The sequence below is a fragment of the Narcine bancroftii genome, chromosome 8 (assembly GCF_036971445.1).
Source record: "Narcine bancroftii isolate sNarBan1 chromosome 8, sNarBan1.hap1, whole genome shotgun sequence".
NCBI classification, from domain to species: Eukaryota; Metazoa; Chordata; class Chondrichthyes; order Torpediniformes; family Narcinidae; genus Narcine; species Narcine bancroftii.
In genome coordinates, this window is record NC_091476.1 from 75,470,818 (window position 1) to 75,498,770 (window position 27,953).

The 27,953-nt window shown below is 50.1% G+C and overlaps 2 protein-coding genes across 5 annotated transcripts in view; one reads left to right on the forward strand and one right to left on the reverse strand.

The window, feature by feature from the left end:
* Positions 1–7,490: 7,490 nt before the first annotated feature.
* LOC138740909 (zinc finger translocation-associated protein-like) lies at positions 7,491–22,183 on the forward strand. Its single transcript, XM_069894226.1, has 5 exons — positions 7,491–7,810; positions 11,020–11,445; positions 15,301–16,089; positions 17,631–18,323; positions 21,323–22,183. The coding sequence occupies exons 1-5, from the start codon at positions 7,708–7,710 to the stop codon at positions 21,739–21,741; spliced, it is 2,430 nt and encodes an 809-aa protein (XP_069750327.1). The 5' UTR covers positions 7,491–7,707; the 3' UTR covers positions 21,742–22,183.
* A 3,791-nt stretch (positions 22,184–25,974) lies between these two features.
* LOC138740910 (reticulon-3-like) overlaps positions 25,975–27,953 on the reverse strand; it is a 35,297-nt gene continuing 33,318 nt past the window's right edge. For all 4 annotated transcript variants that reach the window (XM_069894229.1, XM_069894227.1, XM_069894231.1 and 1 more), the window contains one exon: positions 25,975–27,804. In XM_069894229.1, the coding sequence (XP_069750330.1) occupies positions 27,762–27,804 (43 nt within the window). In that variant the 3' untranslated portion in view covers positions 25,975–27,761. The remainder of the gene's footprint in view (positions 27,805–27,953) is intronic.

The following is a 27,953-nucleotide window of genomic DNA, read 5'->3' on the forward strand; positions in this document are numbered from 1 at the left end:
CTTTTAAATCTTCTTTTTATTTCACTAAATTCTTGTAATTGCCATTCTTTTACTGATTCCATATATTCTTTGCCTTTCCCTTCTTCTTCCATTTCTCTATGTTCTTCTTCTTCTTCTTCCTCTGGGTTGGTCATCTGTTGTTTCCTTGTTTTCTTTTTACTCTCTTTCTTGTTCTCGTTGTTTTCTCTATGTTCTCTTCCTGTTGTTGTGTTGCAGCTGTCATTCTCAGCTGTGGAGATCGACTCCTCAGCTGTTCCCCCCTCCCGTCAGTGTTTTTTTTTCATGTGCATCACGCATGCGCGACTCCTCGCGCATGCGCGGTTGCGCACTTTTACTTGGCTCCGCGAGCCATTTTTGTAGTCCTGAGCTCGGGACTTCAACTGACCTTAGGGAGCGGAGCGGGCTTCTCTCTCCGCGGTGGGCCTCCTTGGACAGGTAAGGCCTTCACCTTCTTCTTCCGACGTTCTTTCTTCTTCTCTTCTTCCCGTTGCTTTCGACTTTTCTTTCTTCGCTGCCATTTTCTTCCCACCTTTACTTTCACTTTGTTTTAATTTTTATGTTTGTGCCTTTGTGTTTTGTGTGTTTTTTTTAAACTTTTCCGGAGAGGGCTGGAGTTCCCTGACCGGCCACTACTCCATCACGTGACTCCCCCGCCTGAACTCTTTAACATCTATCATTCTTTAGCCATACCACATGTCTTAAGGGTATTTAATAACACAAGAAGTTTTTCACTTTGTCTTTCTGGATTGAACTTCTATAAATTTTTGTTGTAAACTGTGTGTTAATTTGTGAAGTGTTAGACATTCTGAGTTCAGTGCAAACCTTGTAATGTTTTTTTCCCAAACTGGTTACACCACAGACCCTTGTTCTTAAGGATTAAAACCCTTTGTTTCATAATAACTACATCACTTTTAACTTCAAAATGAAGGCTATCAGAGCTCCCACACAGACTGACCCTGGCTGGGAGATGGGTCTCACACACTCTGACCCTCACTGGGGGAGACTTGTCCCACACAAAGTGACCCTCACTGGGGGGGAAGGGCTGCACACACACTGACCCTCCCTGGGGATATGGATCCCACACATACTGAGGGGACAGATCCCACACTCATTGACCTTCACTGTGGGGGAGACACATCTTACACACACTGACCCTCACTGGGGGACAGGTCCCCCACACATTGACCCTCACTGGGGGAATGGGTCCCACACACACTGACCCTCATTGGAGTGGTGGATCCTACATAGATGCTCCTTCCATACTGCTATGAAAGCTGACTGTCACACATGCCAGCTGCTGTTCTCCAACGTTAGGACAGCAATTATATTCTAAAGAAACGTCAGGAACTGTGAACGCTGGGAGAGGTCGTGACGGAGATGAGACAGGTGCGATCACCTTTGAAGCCTGCATTCTTTTTCATGCCTCCCATTATTCATGCTCTCCCATCTTGAACCTCTTCCATCTCCGACCCTTGGCACTAGCCCGAAAATAAATCAAATAAACAAATAAATCATCCTGAAATATTTATATATACTGATCATACTGTTACGGAGTCCAGAGGACCCCAAAACCCAGCAGCTGTAGATATGCACCGCAACAAAGTGTTACTTAAATAAAAGTGGCTTTTGATTATCTTTAAACTTGAAAACAGAATCAAACTTTATTGACTTATTTAACCCCCTCTAATTATAAGCACACGTGTGTGTAATGTGTATATAAATGTAGAAAAGTTCTTTGGTTCACAGTCCAATCTCACTGCTTGCAGGCAATTCTTGTACTGTACATAGAAGTTGGCATTAACAAACTTCACCAGGCTTTGGTCCTTAACAGGCTAATGGTTAACTCTCAGGAGGGTTCTTGTTGGTTTTCAGAGAGAGATTCCTTTTGTTCCAGGTCCCAGGTCATCTGCACCTGATTTCTTTTTAATCAGTCTTGCTCACGGAACTTGCCCCCTTCAGGGTTCTCCTGATGAAAACCTCTTTCTTTCAGGTCACCACAGAGTTCCTTTCAGACAGCCAGTCTTCTCCTTTGACCAGGCCGTCTTCCAAAATTTGCCAGCTTGCCCCTCTGGAACCGGTTTCTGTCTCTCCTCTCTCTCACTCCCTCCCTCTCTGAGGGCCAAGCTGTTCTGCTGCTGCCTGCAAAGATCACCTGCTCTTCCAGGCCAGCTGCTGCTGGATGTTGCTACTTTGTTGCCTTTTGCAAAATAGCACTCTGCAAAAGTCCTGTGTTTTAAAATGTTTGTGTGCAACCTGCTCTAACAATCATCCCAAACCACTTCTAAATACTCTGTCACAAAACTAACCCTTCAAGACTCTAGTATTTATAAAACAATATTTATGAATTTTTATACATGTATAAATGGATTGTTTGACAGTATGGTATGGATATATGTTTGCATGTTTTTGCACTGAGTACACTGTTCGATCGGGTTTAAACTGTAACAGGTCCTTCCAGTTTATGCTCCTGTGCCACCTAATTACACCTAATTAACTAACAAGCCCCGGTACGTTATGACAGGTGGGAGAAAACTGGGGTCCCCGGGGAAAACCCACGCAGACACAGGGAGAACGTACAAACGGGCTGAGCCCTGGCGCACCTCAGGGCTGTGTTCTCAGCCCATTCCTGTTCATGCTGCTGACCCAGGACGGCATCGGCAGATCCAGCTCCAACAGGGTCATCAAGTTTGCAGACAACATTGGCCTCGGCACTTCCTCACATTGTGGTTCTGGTACCTGGCATCCCTCCAGCCAGTTGGAGACCATCCCCAGCAGTCCACAGCCCAGTTCGAGTCTTCTGACAGCAATCTCCTGCAGCCCACAGCTTCCACAGATTCCTCACCTCGAGTTGCCAGCAGCCTGTCTGCTGCCATTATCACCATCCCTGTGGCTCGTCTCTTCTGTTTCACCCTCTCAGATGGGGGAGGGATCTTCCTTTTCTTTGGAGTCTGAAGCCCCTCGTGGCTGCTGTCGATTAATAGGCACCGCCATCTTGGGCACAGACCCGCGGTCACAAGATTTCAAACGGGCTGTTCAAAGCCCGTTCAGAGCCAACGGCAGTCGACTGGGTAGCTGGACCCTGCAGGAGTGCTGCATCTCTATTCCCTCACTTCCCGTGGGTCCACATCAGTGGCAGCAGCACCTTTACAGCATCTCTGGCAGCACCGCCATCTTAACATTGAGTTGCGCTACAGAGACGAGGTGGAAAATCTCATGAAATGGTGCAAGAGGAATAACCTGAGTCTCAACATGGACAAGATGAAGGAGAAGCTCATGGACTTCAGGAGGACAAGGGACGACCACCCTCCACTACACATCAACAACCTGGGGAGACACCAAGTTCCTTGGAGTTCACTTCACTAGTGACCTATCGTGGACACAAAATCTCACTTGTCAGGAAGGTGCCACAGGGACTGCACTTCCTAAGAAGACTGAGTCGGGCGAGGCTACCGGCCACCGTCACGTCAACCAGGAGCTCTATCGAGAGCATCCTGGCCAGCTGCATCACAGTGTGGGGTCGGTTGCTGCAGAGAAATGGATCAGAGGTCAATCCACATTCAATAAGAGAGGCAGAGAGGGTCACTGGAGTCTCCCTCCACATTGATATGATCTTACTGGCGTTGTTGTCTGAAGAGGGCGTGCAAAATCATTGAGGACCCCTTCCCCCCCCCATCCCCCCCGCACCTGGCATCCCGTCGGGGAAGAGATCCAGGAGGATAAGAGCCAGCAACACCAGGCTGAGGAACAGCTACTTCCCAGGGACAGAAAGAACGCTGAACAACAAAGTAACCACTTGAACTGACTCTTCAAGACCCTCATATTCATGAAACAAAATTTATTTATTTGCATAGATGAATACTTGTCCTGTATATGTACTGTTTTTGTTTATTTTTAAATTTTTTTTATTTTTCACACTATGAACCATATTAACCAAAATACACACAAACATTTCCCTCTTGAATATACAGTGTCATTTTCTCCCCTTTCCCCCCTTCCCTTCCTTCCCACCCCCCTCCCTATCCACTAAACATTCAACATATACAATACAATAAACCCATTAAACAATGTCATCACACAATGAAAATAAATAAGAAAATTGGATCATCGACTTTTACACACTGGGTCAATTCATTTAGTCTTCTTCTCATTCTATCATTTTAGAGGGTGGAGGTCCGTGGTAGGCCCTCTCTGTTGTGTTCCATGTACGGTTCCCAAATTTGTTCGAATAATGTGACTTTATTTTTTAAATTATATGTTATTTTTTCCAATGGAATATATTTATTCATTTCTATGTACCATTGCTGTATTCTCAGGCTCTCTTCTGAATTCCAGGTTGACATTATACATTTTTTTGCTACTGCTAAGGCTATCATAATAAATCTTTTTTGTGCTTCATCCAGTTTGAGGCCTAATTTTTTACTTCTTATATTACTTAGGAGAAAGATCTCTGGATTTTTTGGTATGTTGCTTTTTGTGATTTTATTTAATACCTGATATAGATCTTCCCAAAACTTTACCACTTTCTCACATGCCCAAACTGCATGTACTGTAGTTCCGTTTCCTTCTTACAGCGAAAACATCTATCTGATACTGTTAGGTCCCATTTATTTAACTTTTAGGGCGTGATATATATATATAGCCTGTGTAACCAATTATATTGTATCAAGCGTAACCTCGTGTTTATTGTATTTCTCATAGTTCTGGAGCATAGCTTTTCCCATTTTACATTTTTTATCTTTATGTTTAGATCTTGTTCCCACTTTTGTTTGGGTTTACAGCTTATTTCATCATTCTCTTTCTCTTGCAGCTTGATGTACATGTTTGTTATAAATCTTTTAATTATCATTGTGTCTTCAATTACATATTCAAAGCTGCTTCCTTCTGGTAACCTCAGCCTGCTTCCCAATTTGTCCTTTAAGTAGGTTTTCAGTTGGTGGTATGCAAACATTGTACCGTGAGTTATTCCATATTTGTACTTCATTTGTTCAAAAGATACTAAATTATTTCCCAAAAAAATATTTTCTATTCTTTTGATCCCTTTTCTCTCCAATTCTCTAAAGGAAAGGTTATATATTGTGAAAGGGATTAGTTGATTTTGCGTCAATAATAATTTTGGTAGTTGGTAATTTGTTTTTTTCCTTTCTACGTGAATCTTCTTCCAAATGTTGAGCAGATGGTGCAGTACTGGTGAACTATATTGCACCAGTTTTTCATCCCACTTAGAAAGTATATGTTCTGGTAGTATATGTACTGTTTGTCTGTATGCGTGTTACGGTTGGTTGTGTGTCTGTGTGTTTTGCACCGAGGACTGTAGAACGCTGTTTCGTCAGGTTGGACTTGTGGAATCAGATGACAATAAACTTCCCTGAGAATTTTCTGCACCCTTTCCAACTTAAGAAATCCTTCCTGCAGCTGGGTGACCAGAATACCACACAATACTTGCCTCCTTGTCCCGTGTTTTGAACTGACCGACCACATGGTTTCCCCATCGTGGGAGGCAGCCCAAACAGAGATTGAGTGGCCACTTTGTGCTCAGTATCCGGTGACGATCCTGAGCCTCCTGTTGATACATTTGCATCCACATCTCCTCCTTCCCCGAACAGTACTTCCAAGTGAAGCTTGGGAATCTGCGACCACGGGGTCTGGGCTCAAGATAGGCTGCCCCTGTGTTTGGATGCAGAATCGAGGGGCACTAGACTGGCACAGGGCACTGGAAAACAGGGAGACCACTCCCCGTCTGAGAAGGAGAAGCAGAGGAGATGACGCACAGGACGGTGACCACAGCAGTGGACTCTCTTTTGCTTCTCTTTATGGTCATGTAATAGTACAGAACATGTACTATGACATAAAATCACCTCTGCCTGCTGTAAGGCAAAGAGTCACCATTAGTGTCGCCCAGTGCCCCTTACAGTACAAGAGAAATAGAAGCTAAAGGGAGTCCCTTCTGAGTCCCTGAGTGTCTCTGGATTCGCCTCCCACCACCTCTGCAGCTGCACAGATTCCCATTTGGTCCATCAGCCACCTGAGCTCCAGATCCGAACCTCCACTACAATCAGGAAGCCCGCAGCGCCTGGTCCCTTTGGGGGGGGCCCTTCTTGCCCTCGATACCCTCTCAAATCCCCGGCCCCGATGCCTGGCTCATATGAGCCAGTCTCTCGCAGCCTGTGTGGGCACCCCCCCCGACCACATCGCCAAAGGCCCCCACAATCTGCGTGGGTCCCTCAGAAGCCGAGCCCCTTGCTGATCCGCCGTAGTGGCCACTGTCCTGCAGGGTCATCACCCCTGCTTCTCCTTCTCAACCGGGGCAGGCAGGGTTGCTCTCCACATTTCGGTTGCCCTGCGCCCTGGAATCTGTAACCCCTCGTGTCTGCTGCCAGTACTGATGCCGGCACCTTGGGCATCTCTATCTCGACTGTAAGGGGTGCCGGGCAATTTCTGTTGATGGTGAATCTTTAACTGCCTTACAGTCTACTAAATACAATTTTGTGTAATATTACCATCTGTTTCATTTTGTGACAGTAAAAGAATCTTTGATCTTGAACAGGTTCCGGAAAGTCTGCTGAGAATATCCCCATATTGATAAAATGGCACCTGCTGTATCTTGTCTCAGAGCTCAGAATCGTACTAATTGAGGGCATGGGAGGAAGTTACTAGGCTCAGCTTGGATCAAAGAAGATAACTGAAGAGGATATGCAAAATCATTGAGGACCCCTTCCACCGCACATACGGCATCTTTCAGCTGCTCCTGTTGGGAGCTGATCCAGGAGGATCAGAGCCACACCACCAGGCTGAGGATCAGCTTCTTCCCATGGGGCAGTGAGGACGCCGTACGACCAAAGGAGCTGCTCGCACTCACCCTCCGAGACTCTCATATTCACAAAGCAATATTTATTTATTGGTAGGGTTCATGCTGTTAAAGAACCAGGATCAGGACGGGGGTTCAAATCCAGCGCTGTCTGTAAGAAGTTTGCACCTTCTCCCTGCAACTGCGTGGGTTTCCTCCGGAGGGGGGGGGGGTTCCAGTTTCCTCCCACTGCTCAAAATGAACTGGGGGGCTGTAGGGTAATTGGGTGGCGCAGGGCTGGAGGGCCAGAAGAGCCTGTTACCATGGTGTGTGTGTGTGTGCGTGTTTTGCACCGAGGACCGGGGAACGCTGTTTCGGTGGGTTATACTTGTACAATCAGATGACAATAAATTTGACTGGGCTTGAACTGGCCGACTACCAGTTTTATTTCGCTTGGGATGGGGGGGGGGCAAGGGGAGGGATACAGTGAAGGGACGGCACTGTGGAGTGAGAAGTCAGTCTCTTAAGTGTTTCTCCTGATACATCCATGCAAACTGCACTTTGATCTTATTTTGCAAGGGACTGATTTTTTTTTGGCCTGATTTATTTTACGATTGTGTGTCTTCCCCTTTAAATCTCCCTGCCGGAGCCCTTAAAGGAACCTCAGGGGCCCTAAGGTGGGGCTCCGTAGCTCATTGGCTGTGGTTTACATTGAAGAAGAGGCCAGGAACCCTTTCACTGAACAGGAGCTCTCTGCTCCTTCCCTTTAAACCCTGCCAGTGACTGCAGTGGTCGGTGAGTCGCACAGGCCTCTGCATTTTGCTGCTGACTGTGGCACGTACATCTCTCTCTCTCTCTCTCTCTCTCTCCCTCTCTCGCTCGCTCTGTTGGAGGGAGGGAGAAGGAGCCCATGCTGTCAAAACATGGAGCCTCAGGAAGGAAAGATGGCCCTAACATTCCGTCTCCAGCACCTGCATTCTGATCCACGAGAGGAGCCCAAGATTAAAGAAGAGAGGCCAGACCTGGGTAAGAGCGGTGGGGAAGTGGAGGGGGGGGGGGCGCGGGTTGGGAAAGAAGTGAACCTTCGAAGCACGGGGGCAGAGGAGATGGTGGTGGTGGGGGGAGGGAGGGAGTTTCTAATGAGGGCCCCATGGAGCCTTAACAAAGGGATTCTGTTCACCGGTGCAGCTCGGGGACGGCCACAGGCTGGCCAACAGCTCCACCTCATGGAGTCGGCCAGCAATGGCCAACGCTGGGCCCTGACAGGCGGAGGGGTGGGGGAAGGCTTGAGGGGAGAGGAGGGAGGCCCCTTCTTGCCTGGGCCCATCTCCCATTCCCCGCGAGAGTTGGAGCCTGGAGTGAAGCACAATCTGAATTTATCGCCACGAACAAGTCACAAAATTTGTTGTTTTGCGGCAGCATCAAGTGTGAACATTACAAAATAAATATAGTGCACGAAAAGTCAAAATGAGGCCGAATCTTTGGTTCATTGATCATTCAGGAGGAGAAGAGCTGTTTTTAGGTGCTCGTCTTTAGGCTCCTGGACCTCCTTCCCCGATGGAGGCAGAGTGAAGAGGACACAGCCTGGGGTGGTGAGGGGTCCTTGAGGATAAGAGGCTGCTTTGTTAAGACGTCGTCTCCTGTAGATGGAGTGGAGACTGGATGTCACAGGCCAGGTTAACGACCCTCTGGAGTTTTTTCTTCTCCTGGGTGTTGGCACCTCCATGCACTGGACAGAATGCTCCCCACGGTATATCCATTCAGCCGGAGGGAGGGTCAAGCAGTGTCACTGGGAGATAAAGACTGGCCAGTGAAGGGTTTTAATTTAATTTGGGTGAACAGCATGGTAACAGGCCCTTCCAACCCAATTACACCTCACTAACCTGCAATCTCCAGTACGTTTTGAAGGGTGGGAGGTAACATACAAGCTGTGTCAGCTTTGCGCTAACCTTGCTGCTGTGAAGGTTTTGACTTGTAAAGGTCAGTTCCCTGGAATTGAGAGGGGTGAGAGGAGGGGGTGGGGGAGCACATAGCAGGTGTCCAGTGCTCCCATTGTGGTCGGAGAGACTGGGAGATCACTTTGTTGCGCACCTCAGCTTAGTCCGCCGCAATTGCGAGGCCGTCCATTTCAATTCCCCGCCCCACTCCCTTGCTGATGTGTCCGTCCATGGTCTTGTGAGGAACAGTGCTCATCTTCCATCTGGACCCCCTCCAACCAGACAGTATTAACTTCGACTTCTCCGGTTTCCGTTAACAGCCCCTATCTTTCCTTCTGTCTCCTTCCCCCCACCCCCCAGCACTGTTTCCCACAGAGCAAAAAAACAACTCCCCCTCCCCATCTATTCTCAGCCTGCCTCCTATCCAAATCCAATTAACACCTTTTCAAGAAGCAAGATTATTTTATTGTCATGTAATAAAACAGAATGTAATAACTTCCTTTTGTCTATGGGAAGGCAAAGATTTGTCATCAGCAGTAATTGCCTGGCGCCCCTTACAGTCAGAGAAAGAGAAGCAAGGGTCCCCCCAAGAGTCAACGAAGGTCCGTGGATTCACCCCCAGCCCCATGGTCTTCAGTCAAAACCATCCACAACCCAAGCTCCAGATCCAAACCTTCAATGCGATCAGGAAGCCCTCAGCGCCCCAGGCACCCTGTCTCATCTCGGTTCCGATACCTGGTACCCCCTTCAAGTGAATCCGCCGACCGCAGTCTGCCTCGGTCCTTCGCCTCGAGTCACCAACAGCCCCGCTGCTTGTGTGTTCTTCAGCCTCAGAATCCCCCCCCTCAGCTGGTCTGCCGCAGTGGTCACCGTCCCGTGGGACGTCTCCTCCGCTTCACCTTCTCAAAAGGGGGGGGGTGGTCTCCCCGTTTTCTGATGCCATGCACCAATCCTCTGCTTTCCCCAGAGTCTGCAACCCCTTGTGACTGCTGCCATCTTGGGTACAGACCCCGCGGTTGCAGGATTTTAAAATAAAACCACTGTCTGCACCTTTAACAGGTTGTCTGTTGGTCTGTACTTTCCTTCCCCTGCCCCTTCTTTTAATTCTGGTGCCTGCCTGCTTTTCCTTGATGAAGAGCTCAGGTCTGAATCGGCAGGAACATATCTTTACCTCATGTGGACGCAGTGAGACCAGCTGAGTTCCTTCAGCATTTTGGAGCTTTTACAATCACAGCGTCTGCAGACTTTGGTGTGTCACCCTGAGCTCCGGAGACCTGGATTCGACCGCAATCTCCAGCACTGCTGGTGTGGAATTTGCACCTTCACCCTGCGACTGGGTGGGTTTCCCCGCACACCCTCCATCCACAGAGACAAAGGCATGCGGGTCGGTGGGTTTATCAGTGCAGGGGTGATGTGGGAAAGTATGGGCTCTGTTGGCCGATGGGCCTGTTTCTGCGCTGTCTGCCTCTGTTAGGAGGAATGCAAGGGGGAAGGGTGGGTAGGAGGGAGAGGTGCACGCACAGGATGCAGGAAGGCAGAGGAAGTGTGATATTGACCAATTTAAGGCAGTTAAATCCAAGTAACCTTTTCTGTTCCAGAAGCAGGGCCAAAACCAAAAAGGCTCCAGATACTGTAATTGTAGTGTATTCCACATATACTCTGTAACCGTCAAATGTTTTGGACCATATTTTTGAGACAAAATTGGGGGTGGGAGGGGATGTTGACTTTTTACACAGGTCATACTTTTGACAACAGTTGTTCAAGGTGTCGGGAGCTCGTGAGAGGGGGGGGTGGGGGGGTGGTTTGGGAGGAAAGGGGGGGGGGAGAAAAAGTCACTGTATATGTGTGAAAAAGAAATTGTGTATATCATGGCTAATGTGATTTATGGTGTGAAAAATAAAAAAATTTAAAAAAAAAAAAAGAATAAACCATTTAAAAGACAAAAAAAAAAGGTGTCGGGAGCTCGGATGGGCAGGGGGAGGAGGTGCGGTGGAACGGGTCAGGAGCTCGGATGGATCAGGAGCTCAGATGGCCGGAACTGGGTGGTAATTGCACATGTGGGGCATCAGAAGCTCAGACGGGTGGGCAGCCAGGATAAGGATCCACAGTCGAAGTGTCATGAGGGCGGGTGCTCAGGGCCAGAAACATGGGGGAAGGAGGCTCGATTATTACACGATATTGATGATTAATGAGTATCGACAGTACAGAAAGGTGCTGGAGAAACTCAGCAGGTCCTGCAGCACCAATAGAAGGGATCAGAGTTAGCTCAGGCATTCTAACCTGCGTGTCTTCCCACAGAGAACGATGGCTTTGTGATCTGTGTGGACCCCGACCTTGACAAGGCTGACCCTGTGCTGCAGCCAGAGGCCCCCACAGAAACCGCCGAGCCGGATGGTCAGAACGCCCAGGTGTTGCGGCGTCCCCGCAGGGACCACCGGCGTAACTACCAGGAGCGGTGGCGCAGCGAGTACCTGATGGACTACGACCAGTGGCGGCACGGCCTGGTCTGCATGGTGTGCGGCACCACTCTGGCCACCCTCAAGCTCAGCACCATCAAGCGCCACATCCTGCAGAGGCACCAGGCCTCGCTGCTCCTCACTCGGGAAGAGAAGGAGGTGGTCATCGCAAGCTGGGAGAAGCACGTCTTCGGCCAGACCTACCTGCCAGAGAACCTGCCGGTCCCAGTGCCTGACCTGCAGCCAATGCAGTCGGATCTTGCACCAGGTACATCCCCTTAAGCAAAAGACCCCCAAACCTCAGCCGTCATCACTTCACTTCCATCTCCTTAACCCCAAAAACATTTGGCTCTTTGTTTGCTGTATCTTTCATGGCTGATCTTTATGGTGTGTGCTTCATCAACACTGTCCCGTCACACACTCCCAGGGTCAGACACAGAATGAATCTCCCTCAGCACCATCCCGTCACACACTCCTGCGGTCAGACACAGAATGAAGCTCCTTCCACACCGTCCTGTCACACATTTCCGTGGTCAGACACACAGTGAATCTCCCTCTGCACCATCCTGTCACACACTCCCTGGGTCAGACACAGAGTAAAGCTCCCTCTGCACTGTCCCATCACATACTCCCAGGAACAGATGGGTGTTGAATAACCCTCCACTCCTTCCCTCTAGTTTTATCAGTTTCCTTTCAGAAACCTCCCCTTCATATTTTGGTATGTCTCCTCCACCCCCCACCCCCAAAAAAAATTAATTCTCACCTGTCCACTAATCATATCCAATTAACACCTTTTGTCTGGAGTCCTCTCTCTCCCATTCTTCCCCAATCTTTAAGTCAGACGCCCACCCCCTTATTACTCATAGCTTGAATAAAGCCCCAGGCCTGAAGGCCTGAAACATCGGTGATGTATCTTTACCTCCTGTGGACGCTGTGAGACCGGCCGACTTCCTCCAGCATCAGTTTTTTTATTAGTCACAGTGTCCATGGACTTTTGTGTTAGCTCTTCATCACCCCCCCCCCCTTCCTGCCCATGCCCATGTGTGTCCCTGCTCCCCAATAACCTCCTCTCCATCTTCCCACATCACCACCTCACAAAGTCATACAGCCCATCACCACCATGTACCCTTGACAATTTGAGTGTTTGCCTTGACATTCCTTTGAGCAAAACAATAAAGTCTGGAGATGATGCGACTGTAGTAAGAACACACAAAAATGCTAGAGGAACTTAGCTGGTCTTGCAGCATCCGTAGGAGGTAAAGATATATGACATTTCGGATATCAGCCCTTCGTCAAGGAAGGTGCCTGAATAAAGACTGCAGACTGGTTGGGGGAGGAGTTCAGGCCAACAAGAGGTGTTAATTGGATGAGGAAAGGTGAGAATTGATTTTGGATCTGTGAAAGAAGAGAGAGGGGTAAGGGGAGAGGGAGAGGGAGAGGGAGAGGGAGAGAGAGAGGGAGAGAGAGAGAGAGAGAGAGAGAGAGGGGTCAATAGCCATTTTCAGGTGGCCAGAATACCCGACTGTAAAGCCACCTATTCTATCCAAATGCGGCTGTCGGGTAGCCACCTGGAAGTGTAGAACTCTGCCCTCCTCCTGTAGGTATAATCTCCGGCTCAGAGAATCCTCTGTTGCACCTGAAAGCAGCAATGGGACTACAGTCAGAGTCCACAGGTGCCGGTGTTCGCTCGGACGCGGTTGTCCTTCAGCTGGCACATTCAGGTGACATAAAGGCGGACCACCTGGATGTCCCAGCTGCACTCCCCCAGCCGCGTCTGCTGGCACATTTTCTGCGTCCAAGCACCTGAAAGCGGCTAATATTAATGCCATCCAGTTGGAGGGTGCCACGATGGAAGATGAGGTATGGTTCCTCCAATTTGCGGATGGTCACAGTCTGGCAGTGCACAAGGCCATGGACAGACAGGGAATGAGTGGCCACTGGGAGAGGCGCACTATTGCAGATACCCTTTAAATCATTCCCCTCAGAATTGTTGGCATTAACATGTCATGCAATTTGTTGTTTTGCAACAGCAGTTTGTACAGTGCAAGTGCAAAATTAATTTAATTTACAATTTCATAAATACAAGGAGTATAAAAAAACAAGCATAAAAAAGAGAAAAGGTAAGGTAGTGTCAATAGGTTCATTGTCCATTTAGAAATCCGAAGGCAGAGGGGATCAGAGTTCACCACAGACTAGAAGAGGTGAAGGGCCTCTTTCTATGCTGTAATGTTCAATGGAAAGAAGCTGTTTTTGTGCCACTGGGTATTCGCCTTCAGGGTCCTGTACCTCCTTCCCAATGGTAGCAGTGCTATCGGGGTCCTTGACGTTAGAGGCTGATTCCTTGAAGCACCGCCTCTTATCGATGTTCTCGATGGAAGGAAGTCTGATGCCCGTTATGAACCAAGTTCATAACTCTCTAAGGCCTTTTACTGTCCCGTGCATTACAGCTCCGTACCAGATAGTGACGAAAGTGGTCAGAATGTTCTCCATGACACGGCGTCTTTGGTGACATACCAAATCTCTTCAAACTCCTCATGAAGTTTAGCCGCTGCCGAGCCTTCTTCATGACTGCATCGGCTTGATGGCCCCAGGATAGATCTTCAGAGATGTTGACACCCAGGAATCTGAAGTTATCTGGTGACCCTTGATATGGCCATAGAACACCACAGCACAGAAAGAGGCCCCTTTGGCCTTTCAAGTCTGTCCCGAACCATTTTTCCACCTAGTCCCACTGACCTGCACCCAGTCCATATCCCTCCCATCCATGTACCTCTCCAAATTCTTCTTAAATATTAAATTTGAGCCCAGTTCAGCTGGCAGCTTGTTCCACACCCCCATCATTCTTTGTGTAAAGAAGTTCCCCCTAAACTTCTCCCATTTCACCCTTAACCCATGTCCTCTAGTTTGTATCTCACCCACCCTCAGTGGAAAAAACCGACCTACATTTACCCTGTCTGTCCCCCTCATAATTTTAAACACCTCCATTAAATCTCTCCTCATTCTTCTATGCTCCAGGGAATAAAGTCCATATCTGTTGAACCTTTCCCTGTAACTCAGTTCCTGAAGTCCAGGCAACATCCTAGTAAATCTTCTCTGCTCTCTTTCCTGTAGTTGTGACCAAATCCTCCAAATTTGGCCTCACCAATGTCTTATACAACTTTACCATAACATCTATCATTGATCTATTTGCTATGGCTTTCGCTCAGTGTCTTGTGGGCATTGACTGCTTACTGTGGGTTTAGATTTACTTTTTTTGCAGGCATTGTAGCTGTTCTGCTCGTCACTTTGCTCGTGTTAGTGTGATCACGGTTCTTTGCTTGCCTATTGTCATACACTTGGAGGGTAAAGAACTGTCCATCCATCCCGAGGGTCTCAGACACTGAGTCCACACAAAATCATGATGGAGATTCCAGGATATTAAGAGAATCAAGCTCTTTGGGATGAAGGCAGGGCAGCTGAGGTAGGGCAATCAGTGATAAGTCATATGAGGATGGTGCTCCCCTGTTGTTATGCCTTTTCTATGGCTGGATGACCCCTTGTTGTGGCCCAGTCCAACTGTGATACCCACCTATTGGTAACACCTTGTTGCCCTCCCCTTGGTGACCCCTTCACCCATGATCTTTTGCCAGAGACATCCTACTGCTGACCCTTCCTTGTGACCCCCTTTTCTCTAACCCCTGGCCCCTTGGCCATAATCCCTGCTGCCGACCGTTCACCCTTGACCCCTGATTGCTGACCCCCTCACTATGACCCCTGCTGCTGACCCTTCACCCATTACCCCAGCTGCTGACAATTCACCTGACCCCTCACTGTAACCCATGACCCCTGCTGCCAACTGTTCACTGTGGCCACTGACCCCCCCAATGTGACCCATGACCCCTGCTGCTGACCCTTCACCCGTTACCTCTGCTGCCAACTGTTCATCTGTGACCCCTGACCCCTCGCCTGTGGCCACTGGCCCCTCACTGTGATCCGTGATCCTTGCTGCTGACCCCTCGCCCGTGACCCCTGACCCTTGCTTGTGACCCCTAGTTGCCCACCCCCGATTACCACTAAATCTGACCCCTGTCCTGCGGCCACTGACCCCTGCCCCACTGATGTTTCCTCCCCTCTCTCACTGCAGGCGCTCCCTCGCCATCGCTAGATCTCACGCCCCCGCCGCCGCCGGCCACGCCGTCCCGCCCGGCGGGGAGAGGCCGGCCGGCTGGGAAGAGGCCGGCGGGGAAGAAGGCGAAGGGCCGTCGCTGCCTGACGGCCAGGCGGGCGCGGCGCTACTACCAGGAACGGTGGCGCAGCGAGTACCTGATGGACTACGACGGCCTGCGGCACGGCCTGGTCTGCATGGTGTGCGGCAGCGCCCTGGCCACCCTCAAGCTCAGCACCATCAAGCGCCACATCCTGCAGAAGCACCAAGCCTCCCTCAGTCTGACTCCAAGCCAGAAGGACGTCGTCATGACAACCTGGGTGGAGCACCTGCTCAACCAATCGCGGATCCACCTCGACGGTCGGGGGGCGGGCATGGCGCGCCTGCGCCAATCGCATAGCGAGTTGCGGGGCCGGGCCCGTCTTAACCAATCGCACGCCGCCGAGGCGGCGGGCCCGCCGGACCAATCGCCCATCGAGATTAGCGACGAGGAGCTGTCACCTGCCTTCGACCAATCGGCGCCCGGCTTTCCACGCGAGGAGGCGGGACCCATGCGTGGCTGCTGGAGAGAGTCGAGGGGATACCTCGACCTCGAGGAGCCGGGGGCATCTTTCCGTCAAAACGATTTTGGCCAATCCGAGGCCGGCGTCGCGGGAATGAGGGAGGAACCGGGTGCAGATTTTCTCCAATCGCATGCCGAATCCCATATGTTGAGCCAATCACAGATTATCATGGACACAGGAGGGGCGGCTCCTGCGCCCCCTGCAGGTACCCGAGTGTTAATTGCGTGTAGATCTGTAAGGCTGCAGTTGCTGAAATCCTGAGCTAAACAGGGACAAGGACTAGACGGGTCGAGCAGCTGATGCATTTTAGAAGGTCGAAGTTGAAAAGTTCAGATTTATTGCCAGGGTACACATACAACCCTAAGATCTTTTTTCCTGTTGGCCAGGCAGAATTATTACTGAATCATAGCACAAAAAAGGCCAGGAACAGGGCTAGTGGTCAGTTAACAGTGTTGAAGAACAGGAGTTTGCAGTGGTTCGGTACAACATCGGAAACCCTGGTAGATTTCTACAGAGGTGCGGGGGGAAAGTGCGCTGACTGGCTACATCACGGTCTGGTATGGGGACCCAATATGCTTGAGCGTAAAGCCCTCCAAAAGATAGTGGACATAGCCCAGTTCATCACAGGCAAACCCCTCCCCACCATCGAGAACATCTCCCCCACCATCGCAGAGCACCAGCGATCATCAAGGATCCACCCCACCCAGCATACACGCTCTGTTCTCACTGCTGCCATTGGGAAAAAAGGTCGAGGGGCTACAGGACTCCCATGATCAGGTTCAGGAACAGCTGCTACCCCTCCACCATCAGATTCCTCAATGACAAACTTCTTATTTGTGCAATTTATTGATTTTTTTAAAAAATTCTCTCTGTATTGCACAATTTGTTTATATGTGTATGTTGAGTACAGTTATCTTTTACACTACTAATAAGTGGTAATTCTGCCTGGCCTGCAGGAGAGAATCTCAGGGTTGAATGTGATACCATGCATGTAATTTGAAATCTGAACAGAGGGACCTTGGGGTCCAAATCCATACATCCCTCAAGGTCATCGCACAGGATGATAGGATAGTTAAGAAGGCCGATGGGATGCTGGGCTTCATTATTGGGGGAATTGAGTTCATAAACCTTAGGGTAATGTTGCAGCTCTGTAAAGCTTTGGTGAGACCACCCTTAGAGAATTGTGTTCAGTTCTGGTCACCTCATTATAGGGAGGATGTGGAAGCTACGGAGAAGGGCCATAGGAGATTCACCAGGATGTCGCCTGGATTGGGAAACAAGTCTTATGAGGCGAGGTTAGCAGAGCTGGGACTTTTCTCTCTGGAGCGAAGAAGGACGAGAGGAGACTTGATTGAGGTCAACAAGATTCTGAGAGCCGTCGACAGGGGTGGACGGCCAATGCCTATTTCCCAGGGTGGGATCAGCAAACACCTGAGGACGTCTATACAAAGTGAAGGGAGGGAAGTTTAGGGGAAGATGTCAGGGGTAGGTTTTTTAACACAGAGAGTAGTGGGAGAGTCAGGATGGGATGGATCAGTGACTGAGTGCATGGTTGGACAGGAGGGGATGGGAGAATCGGGTTGAGGTGTGGTCTGTGACTGAGTGTGTGGTGGGATGGGAGGAGATGGATGGGATAGGAGAGATGGGACGGGATGGTGTGTGGTGGGACAGGAGGGGACAAGATGGGATGGGATAAGTGTGTGGGGCTGGGACGGGACACCGACTGACCGCACTCTTGTTCCACAGACACCCTCCAGCTGCCCGGTCCCACGGAACCCGGCTCTGTCCTTGAGGCAGGATGTCCCCCGGCAGGCCCGGTGCCAGGTCCGCAGCTCCCTGCCCCCTCCCTGAAACCAGACCCGTCTCCCAGCCCACCCCAGCCCAGCCCGGCGGCGAAGGAGGGAGGCCGCCGTCGCCGCTATTACCAGGAGCGCTGGCGCGTGGAGCACCTGATGGACTACGACCCCCGGTGCGACGGCATGGTGTGCATGGTGTGTGGCAGGACCCTGGGGACCCTCACCCTCAGCACTATCAAACGCCACATCCTGCGGAAGCATCCGCACTCCCTGGAGTTCAACAAGGCGGAGAAGGAGAACATTTTGGAAGCCTGGAGTGAACGGGCCAGGCCTCAGGGCACCGAGGTGTCACGGCGAACCTATCAGCAGTGCTGGCGCTTTGATTTCCTGATGGACTACAATCCCTGGCGAGGCTGCCTGGTCTGCATGGTGTGCAGCAAGTCCCTGGCTAATGTCGCCCTCAGCACCATCAAACACCATGTCCTGCACAACCACCCACACTCCCTGCGCTTCAGCCCCGCTGCCAGGCAGAACATTCTGGAAGCCTGGAGCACCACCGTGTCTTGGCAGTGCCTCGAGAGTGGCCCGCCGGCCGGAGAGGAGGATCAAGCCTCGCCTCCGAGAGAGCCGGAAGGAGAGACGGGTAGGTGGAGTGGGGGAGAGGGAGGGGAGGGAATTCAGGGATATGGGGAAAAGGCAGGTCGGTGGAGATGAGACTCTCATCAGATCAGCCATGATTTCATTGAATGGCAGAGCAGGCTCGACGGGCCAAATGGCTGACTCCTGCTCCTGTTTCTGATGTTCTTATGAGCTGTTTTTGCTGACAGAGGTTGGTGGGGAGGTAGAGTGACACTTAAAAGACTTTTGGATAAGAATCTGGACAGAGAAGATCGTGAGCGAATATGGGACACGCCCAGGACGCAGCACAGTAACAAATCCTTCCAGCTCACGAGCCCATGCCGCCTAGTTACACCCAATTGACCTACAACCCTTGTACCTTCTGAATGGAAAACCCACACAGACAAGGAGAGAACATGCAAACTCCTTAAAGGCAGCACCGGATTCGAACCCTTAATAATGTTGCGCAAACCACACCAAATGGTAGTCAACCTGGTCAGCAAAGACAATTTGGGCCGAAGGGTTTTTCTTTACCCTGCAGGACTCTATGACAGCTTGCTTGTAGACGCGTTATTCCCGAAGGACATTTGGTCAGGCCCAAGGGTAGGGCAGGTTCGGTCAGGCACAAGGGTAGAGCAGGTTCAGTCAGGCCCAAGAGTAGGGAATGTTTGCAGTCCAGAAGAATGAGGAGGGGACCTCATTGAAACACATTGATTGTTGAAAAGATACAGTAGATGTGGAAAGGATGTGTCCCACGGTCGGGGGATTGAAGGGCATCCATTTAAACCCACAGAACCATGAAAACACAGAAAACAGGCCCTTTGGCCCTTCTACTCTGTGTGCAAACTATTATTTTCCCTCGTCCCACTGACCTTCACCTTCCATACATCCATGGACCTGTCCAGATTCTTCTCAAATTTTAAAACTGTGCCCATATTCAGCACTTCAGCTCGTCCCACACCCCCACCGCTCTCTGTTTGAAGATGTTCCCCATCATGTTCTCCCTAAACTTTTCACCTTTCCCCCTTAACCCATGTCCTCTGGTTTGTATCTCACCCATCCTTAGTGGGGATAAAGCCGACCTACATTTACTCTGTCTGTCCCCCTCACAATTTTAAATACCTCCATCAAATCTCCCTCATTCTTCTACGCTCCAGGGAATAAAGTCCGAACCTGTTTAACCTTTCCCTGTAACTCAGTTCCTGAAGTCCAGGCAACATCCCAGTGTATCTTCTCTGTCCTCTTTCTATCTTATTGATATCTTTCCTGTGGTTCGGTGATCAAAACTGCACACAATTCTCCAAATTTGGCCTCACCAACGTCTTAAAGAGATACGGAAGAATTTCTTTAGCCAGTGAACCACTGGAAGTTTCTGCCACAGGTGGCTGTGGTGGCCAGGTCATTGGGTGTATTTAAGGCAGAGATGGATGGGTATCTGAATAGTCAGGGTATCAATGGTTATGGGGAGAAGGCAGGGCAGTGTTGCTGAGTGGTAGAATGGATCAGCTCATGGAGGAATGGTGGGGGAGACTCGATGGGCCAAATGGCCTGCTTCTGCTCCTGTTTCTTATAGTACAGGCCAAACACAGGCAAATGGAACTAGTGTTGGTAGGTGTGGTGGTCATTCTGAAGGAGATGGCCAGAAGGGCCTGTTACCTTGCTGTAAAGCTCTGTGATGAACAAGATTAGATAGCCAGTTGTTTAAAACTTGTCACAGATAGGGGCCAATCTCTGACCTGGAGGGTGGTCGAGGCCAGATTACTGTGGGGGTGGGAGGGGAGTGATTTGAAAATAGAAGGTGGTGGGAAGAGATACCTTGAGGGGGTTCGTCAGTGGCTGGACGAGAGAAGCCGGAGAGTAGTGAATGGTCTTTCTCAGACTGGAGGCCGGTGACAAGTGGTGCCTCAGGCATTGGTGGTGGGACCATTGTTCCTTGTCGTCTAGATCAATGATCTGGATGATAATGTGGTAAAATGGATCAGCAAGTTTGCAGGTGACACTAAGATTGGAGGCGTTGTGGATGGTGAAGATTTTCAAAGCTTGCAGAGGGATCTGGACCAGCTGGAAAAATGGGCGATGGAATTTAATGCAGATGAGTGTGAGGTGTTTCATTTTGGAGGGACAAACCAAGAAAGGACGTACATGGTGAACGGTCGGGCACTGAGGAGCGTGGCAGAACAGAGGGATCTGGTAACACAGATACATAATTTCCTGAAAGTGGTGTCACAGGTGGACAGGGTTGTAGAGAGAGCTTTTGGCATCTTGGCCTTAATAAATCAAAGTTTTGAGTCCAGGAGTTAGGATGTTGTGGTAAAGTTGTATAAGACATTGGTGAGGCCAAATTTGGAGAATTGTGTACAGTTTTGGTCACTCAATGACATGAAAGATATCAATAAGATAGAAAGAGGACAGAGAAGATTTACTAGGATGTTGCCTGGACTTCAGGAACTGAGTTACAGGGAAAGGTTAAACAGGTACGGACTTTATTCACTGGAGTGTAGAAAAATGAAGGGAGATTTGATGGAGGTATTTAAAATTATGAGGGGGACAGACAGAGTAAATGTAGGCCAGCTTTTCCCATTGAGGGTGGGTGAGATATAAATCAGAGGACATGGGTTAAGGATGAAAGGGGAAAGGTTTAGGGGGAACGTCTTCAGACAGAGAGTGATGGGGGTGTGAAATGAGCTGAACTGGTGAATGTGGGCTCAATTTTAACATTTGAGAAGAATTTGTACAGATCCATCCATGGAGGGGAGGGGTGTGGACTGGTGCAGGTCAATGGGATAGGCAGAGACTAAAAGGGCCCTTTTCTGTGCTGTAATGTTCTGTGGAAGATTAGAGTGTGAGTGCTGCGGGGAGATGAGGCAATGGGGCCGATTAGCTGCGATGGTGCAAACTCCATACAGACAGCCCTGGGGGGTGAGGGTGGAACCTGGGTCAGTGGGCTCCACATGCCTCAGCCAGTGAGGCAACACTTTGGCCCTCATCCCCCTCTTCAGATGTGCTTGTCTCTCATCCCTGCAGGGGAGGCGGGGATCTCGGAGGTGCGGGAGGACGATCAACCGAGCCCGGTGGAGATCGAGGTTTACGTGGAGGAGCAGGAGCACGCCCCGAGGGATCGGAGGCGCCTCCCGGGCAGGGACAACCGCCGCAACTACCAGGAGCGCTGGCGCCTGGACTACCTGATGGACTTCGACAAGTGGCGGCACGTCCTGGTCTGCATGGTGTGCGGCACCACCCTGGCCACCCTCAAGCTCAGCACCATCAAGCGCCACATCCTGCAGAGACACCAGGCCTCGCTGGGCTTCACCCTGGCACAGAAGGTGCTGCTGGCCCAGGAGTGGGACAAGAAGGTGGCCGCCCTTGCGAAGATGGACCTCTGGGGGCTACCCGGCGGCCAGGACGAGAGACCTCCCAGCGAGCTTGGTGGTGGAGAAACCTAGGGTTTCCCTCCCGCGATCCTCCCCCCCCCACCCCACCCCCACCCATCACCCTCTCCGACTCCCGCAAGAAGCCAGGACTATTGCTCTCCGCGGGGTGGGGAGGTGGGGTCGAGAGGGAGAGAGCGCTCACCTTAACTTCGGTAACCTTGACTCAATCCCAACATCGGGCACCTTAAAGAGGCCTGGGTCCTGGACTCAACTCTCTTCCACCTCATCCAGGGGCGAGGGTCTCTGGACTGATCAGCCAGCGCTCAGAGGGGACACAGAAAATACCGTTTTGATCCCAACCTATTGTTCCCGATGGCACGTCTCCTCTGATTCACAGCCCAGAATCGACCCCGGTGTATACCTGTTGTCACACAGACGTGGGACTCTCGTACAAAGAAATGTGGCATCTTGTTCAGTGTCGAATTAAGTTCAAATATACATCTTAAACATCCAAGTGTCTTTCAGCTCCTCTGTACGGTTCCCTCACACACTCGTGCGGCAGGGAACAGGGGCACGTTGGACAGGGCAGAGTGGCAGGAGTGCGGAATGAGCTGCCACTTGTTAAAGGAGTCGACAGTGGCTTTATATTAAAATCCCGCGAGCCCAGGACGGCTGTGCCCGTGTTTGGCAGCGGCCTCGAGGGGGTTGTAGACCCCCGGGGGGTGGGGGGAGCAGAGCACTAGTGCAGGGTGGCAAAAGACGAGGAGACCACCCCCCGCCCCCTTTTTGAGAAGGGGAAGCAGAGGAGACGATCCCGCAGCGGCGGGACCAGTTGGTGGTGGGGGGGTGTCTCTGCCGCTGAAGAACCGTGGTCAAGGGTTCGCGCTGGGCTGCAGGAGTCTGGCTGAAGGGTGCCTGATGGCGTCGGAGGTTTGGATCTGGCGCTCCGGATGCTGATGGTTTGGAGTGAAGGCTCTGTGACTGCAGGAGGCCAATCCACGGACACTCAGTGACTCTATTTAGCTTCTCTGTCTCTGACTGTAAAGGGCGCGGGGAAATTTCTGCCGGTCTGTACTAATGGCAATTTTGAGTAAAATCACAGCTGTTTTATTACGTGACAATAAAAGAATCTTGAACTGCAGTAAAACTTCAAAGTCCGGCAGATGCCAAATTATTGGCGTTGAACTGCAAGATTTTCCAGACAACAGGATAATGCTCCTGCAACGTACTGAAATAAGAGTTTTAAAGAACCAGATGATGGTTCACAAGTGTGAAGGGGCGCAGATCCCAGCTGCAACCTGGGCTTTTCTGAACAATCCAACACTGATTTACTGGAGGAGGGGAACGATTATGTGAAAATTATCTGCACTGTTAGGAGTCAACGGGCTGTACGTGGTGGAAATGTTCTCAGGTTCATCTATTTCACTGCAAGGAGTTTTGTAGGAAAGTCAGACGCACTTAGAGCGTGAAATTATGACATGGTGGCCATTAGTGAGACCTGGTGCAGGAGGGGCAGTACTGGCACCTCAATGTTCGGGCTTTGAACCGATAGAACTAGGGGGGGGGGGGTGGAATGAAAGGGGGAGGAGTGTCAGGGAAAATATCCCAGCTGTGCTTGGGCAGGACAGACCAGAGGGCTTGTTGATTGGGGTAGATGGGGTGGAGCTGAGGAATGGGAAAGGTGGAACCACACTCATGGGGTTGTATTATAGACCATCCAATGGTCAAAGAAAATTGGAGGAGCAAATCTGGAGAGAGATGGCAGACAGCTGCAGGAAACATAAGGTTGTGATAGTAGGGGATTTTAATTTTCCACATATTGACCTGGTCTCCCACACTGTAAAAGGGCTGGATGGGTTGGAGTTTGTCAAATGTGTTTGGGAAAGTTCTCTAAATCAATATAGAGGGACCAACTAGAGAGAGGGCAACACTGGATCTCCTATTAGGGAACAAGACAGGATGGGTGACAGAAGTAAGTATAGGGGGACATTTTGGGTCCAGTGATCATAATGTCATGTTAATTATGGATGGGTCTGGGCCTCGGGCTGAGATTCTGAATTGGAGAAAGGATCAAGAATGCCTGGATTGGGATCAGTTGTTTTCGGGCAAGGATGTGCGAAGAGAATGGAGGCCCTTCAAAGGGGAAATTTTGAGTAGAGAGTTTGTATGTTCCTGCCAGGATCAAAAGCAAGGTTAGCAGGCAGAGGGAACCTTGGTTTTTGAGGGATGTTGGGGAGAAAGGAGAGGGGTAGAACAGGTATCAGCAACATGGAGCAAATGAGGTTCTTGAAGGGGAGATCTTCAATGTGTTTTTTCATTGATTTTCACTCAGGAAAAGCCAGAGTCGTGGGAAGTCCAGAAAACAAGCAGAGAGGTCATGGGACCTAGGCAAATTAAAGAGGTGGTGGTGCTTGTTGTCTTAAAGCAAATCAGGGTGTGATAGTACAGATCTATCACCAATGTATATAGTGTATATAGTTACAGTATCTAGACTGTGCTTACAGCAATTGGGTGAGAGCTTAGCCACGCCTACTGTCTGGGCCTTAAAGGGTTGTGTCCCTAGCCAGGTCGGATCATTCCGAACTGGTCGGCCACCTGTGAAGAGCTCCTGTCTTTTGCTAATAAAAGCCTTGGTTTGGCTCAACAAGTCTTTGATTCTTTCGACGAGCTCTACACAGGGCGGATGAATCTCCAGGGCCTGACAAGATATTCCCTCGGGCCTTGAGGGGAGGCTGGTGTAGAAATTGCAAGGGCTCTGGCAGAAATATTTAACATCCTTATCCATAGGTGTGAAGCCAGAAGATTGGAGGGTAGCTGACGTTCAAAAAAATGCTCAAAAGTAACCCTGGAAATTATAGGGCGGTGAGCCTAACGTCAGTAAGTAAATTACTAGAAGGTGTTCTAAGGGATCGGATGTACAAGTATTTAAACAGCCAGGGATTGATTAGGGAGAGTTAACATGGATTTGTATGTAGTAGGTCATATTTAACCAATGTTTCTGTAATTTATTTTGAGGGTACCTGGAAAGTTGACCAGGAAAGGCTGTGGATGTTGTCTACATGGACTTTAGTAAGGCCTTTAACAAGGTCCCACATGGAAATCACTCAGGAAGGTTCAGATGCTCGGTATTCATGGTGAAGTAGTGAACTGGACTCGACTATGGCTGGACGGGAGAAGCCAGAGTAGTGGTGGATGATGCTTCTCATACTGGAGGCCGGTGATGAGTGGTGCCTCAGGGATCGGTGCTGGGACCAGCGATGTCAATGATCTGGATGATCATGTGGGAAATTGGATCAGCTAGTTTGCAGGTGACACTAAGATTGGAGGCGTTGTGGACAGTGAGGGAGGTTTTCAAAGTTTGCAGAGGGATCTGGACCAGCTGGAAAAATGAATTGAAAAATGGCTGATGGAGTTTAATGCAGAGAAGTGTGAGGTGTTACATTTTAGAGGGACAAAGCAAGAAAGGACGTACACAGTGAACGGTCGGGCACTGAGGAGTGCGGTAAAACAGAGGGATCTGGGAATGCAGATATACAATTCCCTGAAAGTGGCATCACAGGTGGACAGGGTTGTAGAGAGCTTTTGGCACATTGGCCTTCATAAATCGAAGTATTGAGTCCAGGAGTTGGGATGTTGTGGTAAAGTTGTATAAGACATTGGTGAGGCCAAATTTGGAGAATTGTGTGCAGTTTTGGTCACTGAACGACAGGAAAAATAATCAATAAGATAGAAAGAGGGCAGAGAAGATTTACTGGCATGTTGCCCGGACTTCAGGAACTGAGTTACAGGGAAAGGTTAAACAGGTGAGGACTTTATTCCCTGGATCGTAGAAGAATGAGGGAGATTTGATGGAGGTGTTTAAAATTGTGAGGAGGACAGAGAGTAAATGAAGGTCGGCTTTTTCCCATTGAAGGGGTGAGATACAAACCAGAGGACATACGTTAAGGGTGAAAGGGAAAGTTTAGGGGGAACTTCTTCACAGAGAGAGCAGTGGAGGTGTGGAACAAGCTGCCAGCTGAACTGGGCTCAAATTCAATATTTGAGAAGAATTTGTACAAGTCTATGGATAGGAGGGGTGTGGACCAGGTGCAGGTCTATGGGACTAAGCAGAATAGTTCAGCAAAAACAAAAAGGGCCTGTTTCTGTGCTGTAATGTTCTATGGTTCTAATCCATCATCTCACCTCTTCTGGTGATGGAACCCTCAGACAATGAGAAGGAAGCTGCAGAGAAATAGACAGAACCCCCCCCCCTTCTTACCCCCACCCCCCACAAACAGGGTCAAAAGAACATGCACACACAGAGAGTAGAAACAACAGGGATGGAATTTATTATCAACATCACAGGAATATTTTTTCTTTTTTCAGGAATCATCTACTTGTCAGCTGTTTCATCTAATGCCACACACACCTACACCCACCCCTCTAAGCTCAGTCACACTCATCCTATCTGTTCTCCTGTGATTAGAATCAACTTACCAGGTGGAAGATAGGGTTAGCACAGACCAAATAAGCCATCACACACACACACACACACACACACACACACACACACAGAGAAAAGATAAAATATGGCTTTGGGGGCTTCTCTGCATCTCTAGGTGGGGAGAAGTGAGGGAAGGAGCTCCTGCCTGTGACTGCCACCATCCTGCTGCTCTTCACAAAACCAAGAGCATGTCTCCCGTTCTCTCGGAGATCAGAGCTTTTATTTTTGTTTAAAAAGGTGTTGGATTTGGGATGGGTGGGAGAGGTAAGGAGGTTGGGGTAAAACAGGTTGGCATAGCCTGTGTGCATGGAGGCATGAGGCCTCCCCCCTAGAAACTCTCTGAAGCACAATTCACCGCGAATGAGCTCCTCTGACAGCACAGCCTCCCTGGAGTGGAAAATCTCAAAGGAAGTGCTCACTTTCAAATGCATATAATTGACTTTCTCCAAGATTCAACGGGAAGTGCAGTTAAAGCAGCAAGTGCTCTGGAGTTGCTTGTCCAGCGAGGGTGGGTAACATCCTCACGGCACAAAGCGCAGGACTACGGGGAACATCAACTTTTGCGCCCTCCCCACTCCCAGCTTTAGCAGCCCTCAAAGCCGGCGAACCGCTGAACCCACTGACCAATTATCGAAGTTTCCATGCCCTCCCCTGGCAGCCGCTGACACGCTGGTGGTTGGCTGGACCACCCCACGGGGCGAGTGGATGGAAATGTTAAGACAGCAGTTGCTCCGCCAGTGACCGTGGCGATGCACCCCCCCACCGTGAGGATGCCGCTCACCGTGACCCTGGCGATGATTCACAGGCTAGGGAGGGGCAGATGCACATACACACACACAGACTTGGTGGGGTGAATGAGGCAGCATCCTCAGAGGGAGCTGGGAAATCAACATTCAATCATGGAGACCCTCACTCAAGGCAGGCCCCAAGCTGAAACATCACGCGACCCACCCCACCTCTCTCATTTCTCTTCGCTCAGGCATGCTGTCAGCTGTGCACACTCCACCCTTAAGGGGGGGGGGGGGGCAAAGAGGGCCCATCTTCACTGGCACCCACACAATCTCAGATCCTTCCTCCAAAGCCCACAACCAGTCACCTTCCCACCCAACTCCACAATTGATCCCATATCCTGTTACACGTGTTCCCACAATACGGGGGGGCGGGGGGGGTGCGGTTTGGCCAATAACTTTTCCCCTTCTTTGCTCAGTAAAGCTCTACAGCAGGTGTTACAGACAGCTTGATCCAGAGGGCGACATATTTATAACGTTATATATTCATGTGTGTGTATATATATATATATATATATATTTTATACAAAATCTCAACACAAGCCAACGTAAAGGAATTCGTTCTCTGCCAGTACTCAGACAGCTGGGAGATATGTCAGCTGCATTCCCCATTGGCCCCCCCCCCACCTCCCCCAGCCCAATGCAGGGGAGCAAGGAGGAGATTAAAAGGGAGATCCATCAGAGCAGGCCGGCGAGGATGGTGCAGCACAGACGTCAAGCACACAGACATTGAGCAATTTAATTCCAATAACATGATAGGTTTAGTGGGTGGGGGGGGGGGGGGTGAAAACAGAAATCCACAGAGTGGGAGGCCTGGTCCGTTACTCATTCTTTCTTTTTGTGCCGGGAAGTTTCTCTTGGATCCTGTGGGAGAAGGTCAGAAAGGAGACGGGAATCAGCAGGAGGGGGTGGAAGGGATGAAACCCGCTTGTGGAGGAGCAGCTCATCCGACACCAGGAGGAAGACATCCAAACCATGGCTACAGTTCCTCCGTCCAGCTCTCTCCCCACCTC

What these genes read in the sequence shown, in the direction of transcription:
- LOC138740909 (XM_069894226.1), top strand. Translation starts at nt 7,708, where the DNA reads ATGGAGCCTCAGGAAGGAAAGATGGCCCTAACATTCCGTCTCCAGCAC. An exon ending in AGAAGAGAGGCCAGACCTGG is followed by an intron (nt 7,811 to 11,019) that starts GTAAGAGCGGTG and finishes GTCTTCCCACAG; the next exon opens with AGAACGATGGCTTTGTGATC. An exon ending in GGCTCCTGCGCCCCCTGCAG is followed by an intron (nt 16,090 to 17,630) that starts GTACCCGAGTGT and finishes CTTGTTCCACAG; the next exon opens with ACACCCTCCAGCTGCCCGGT.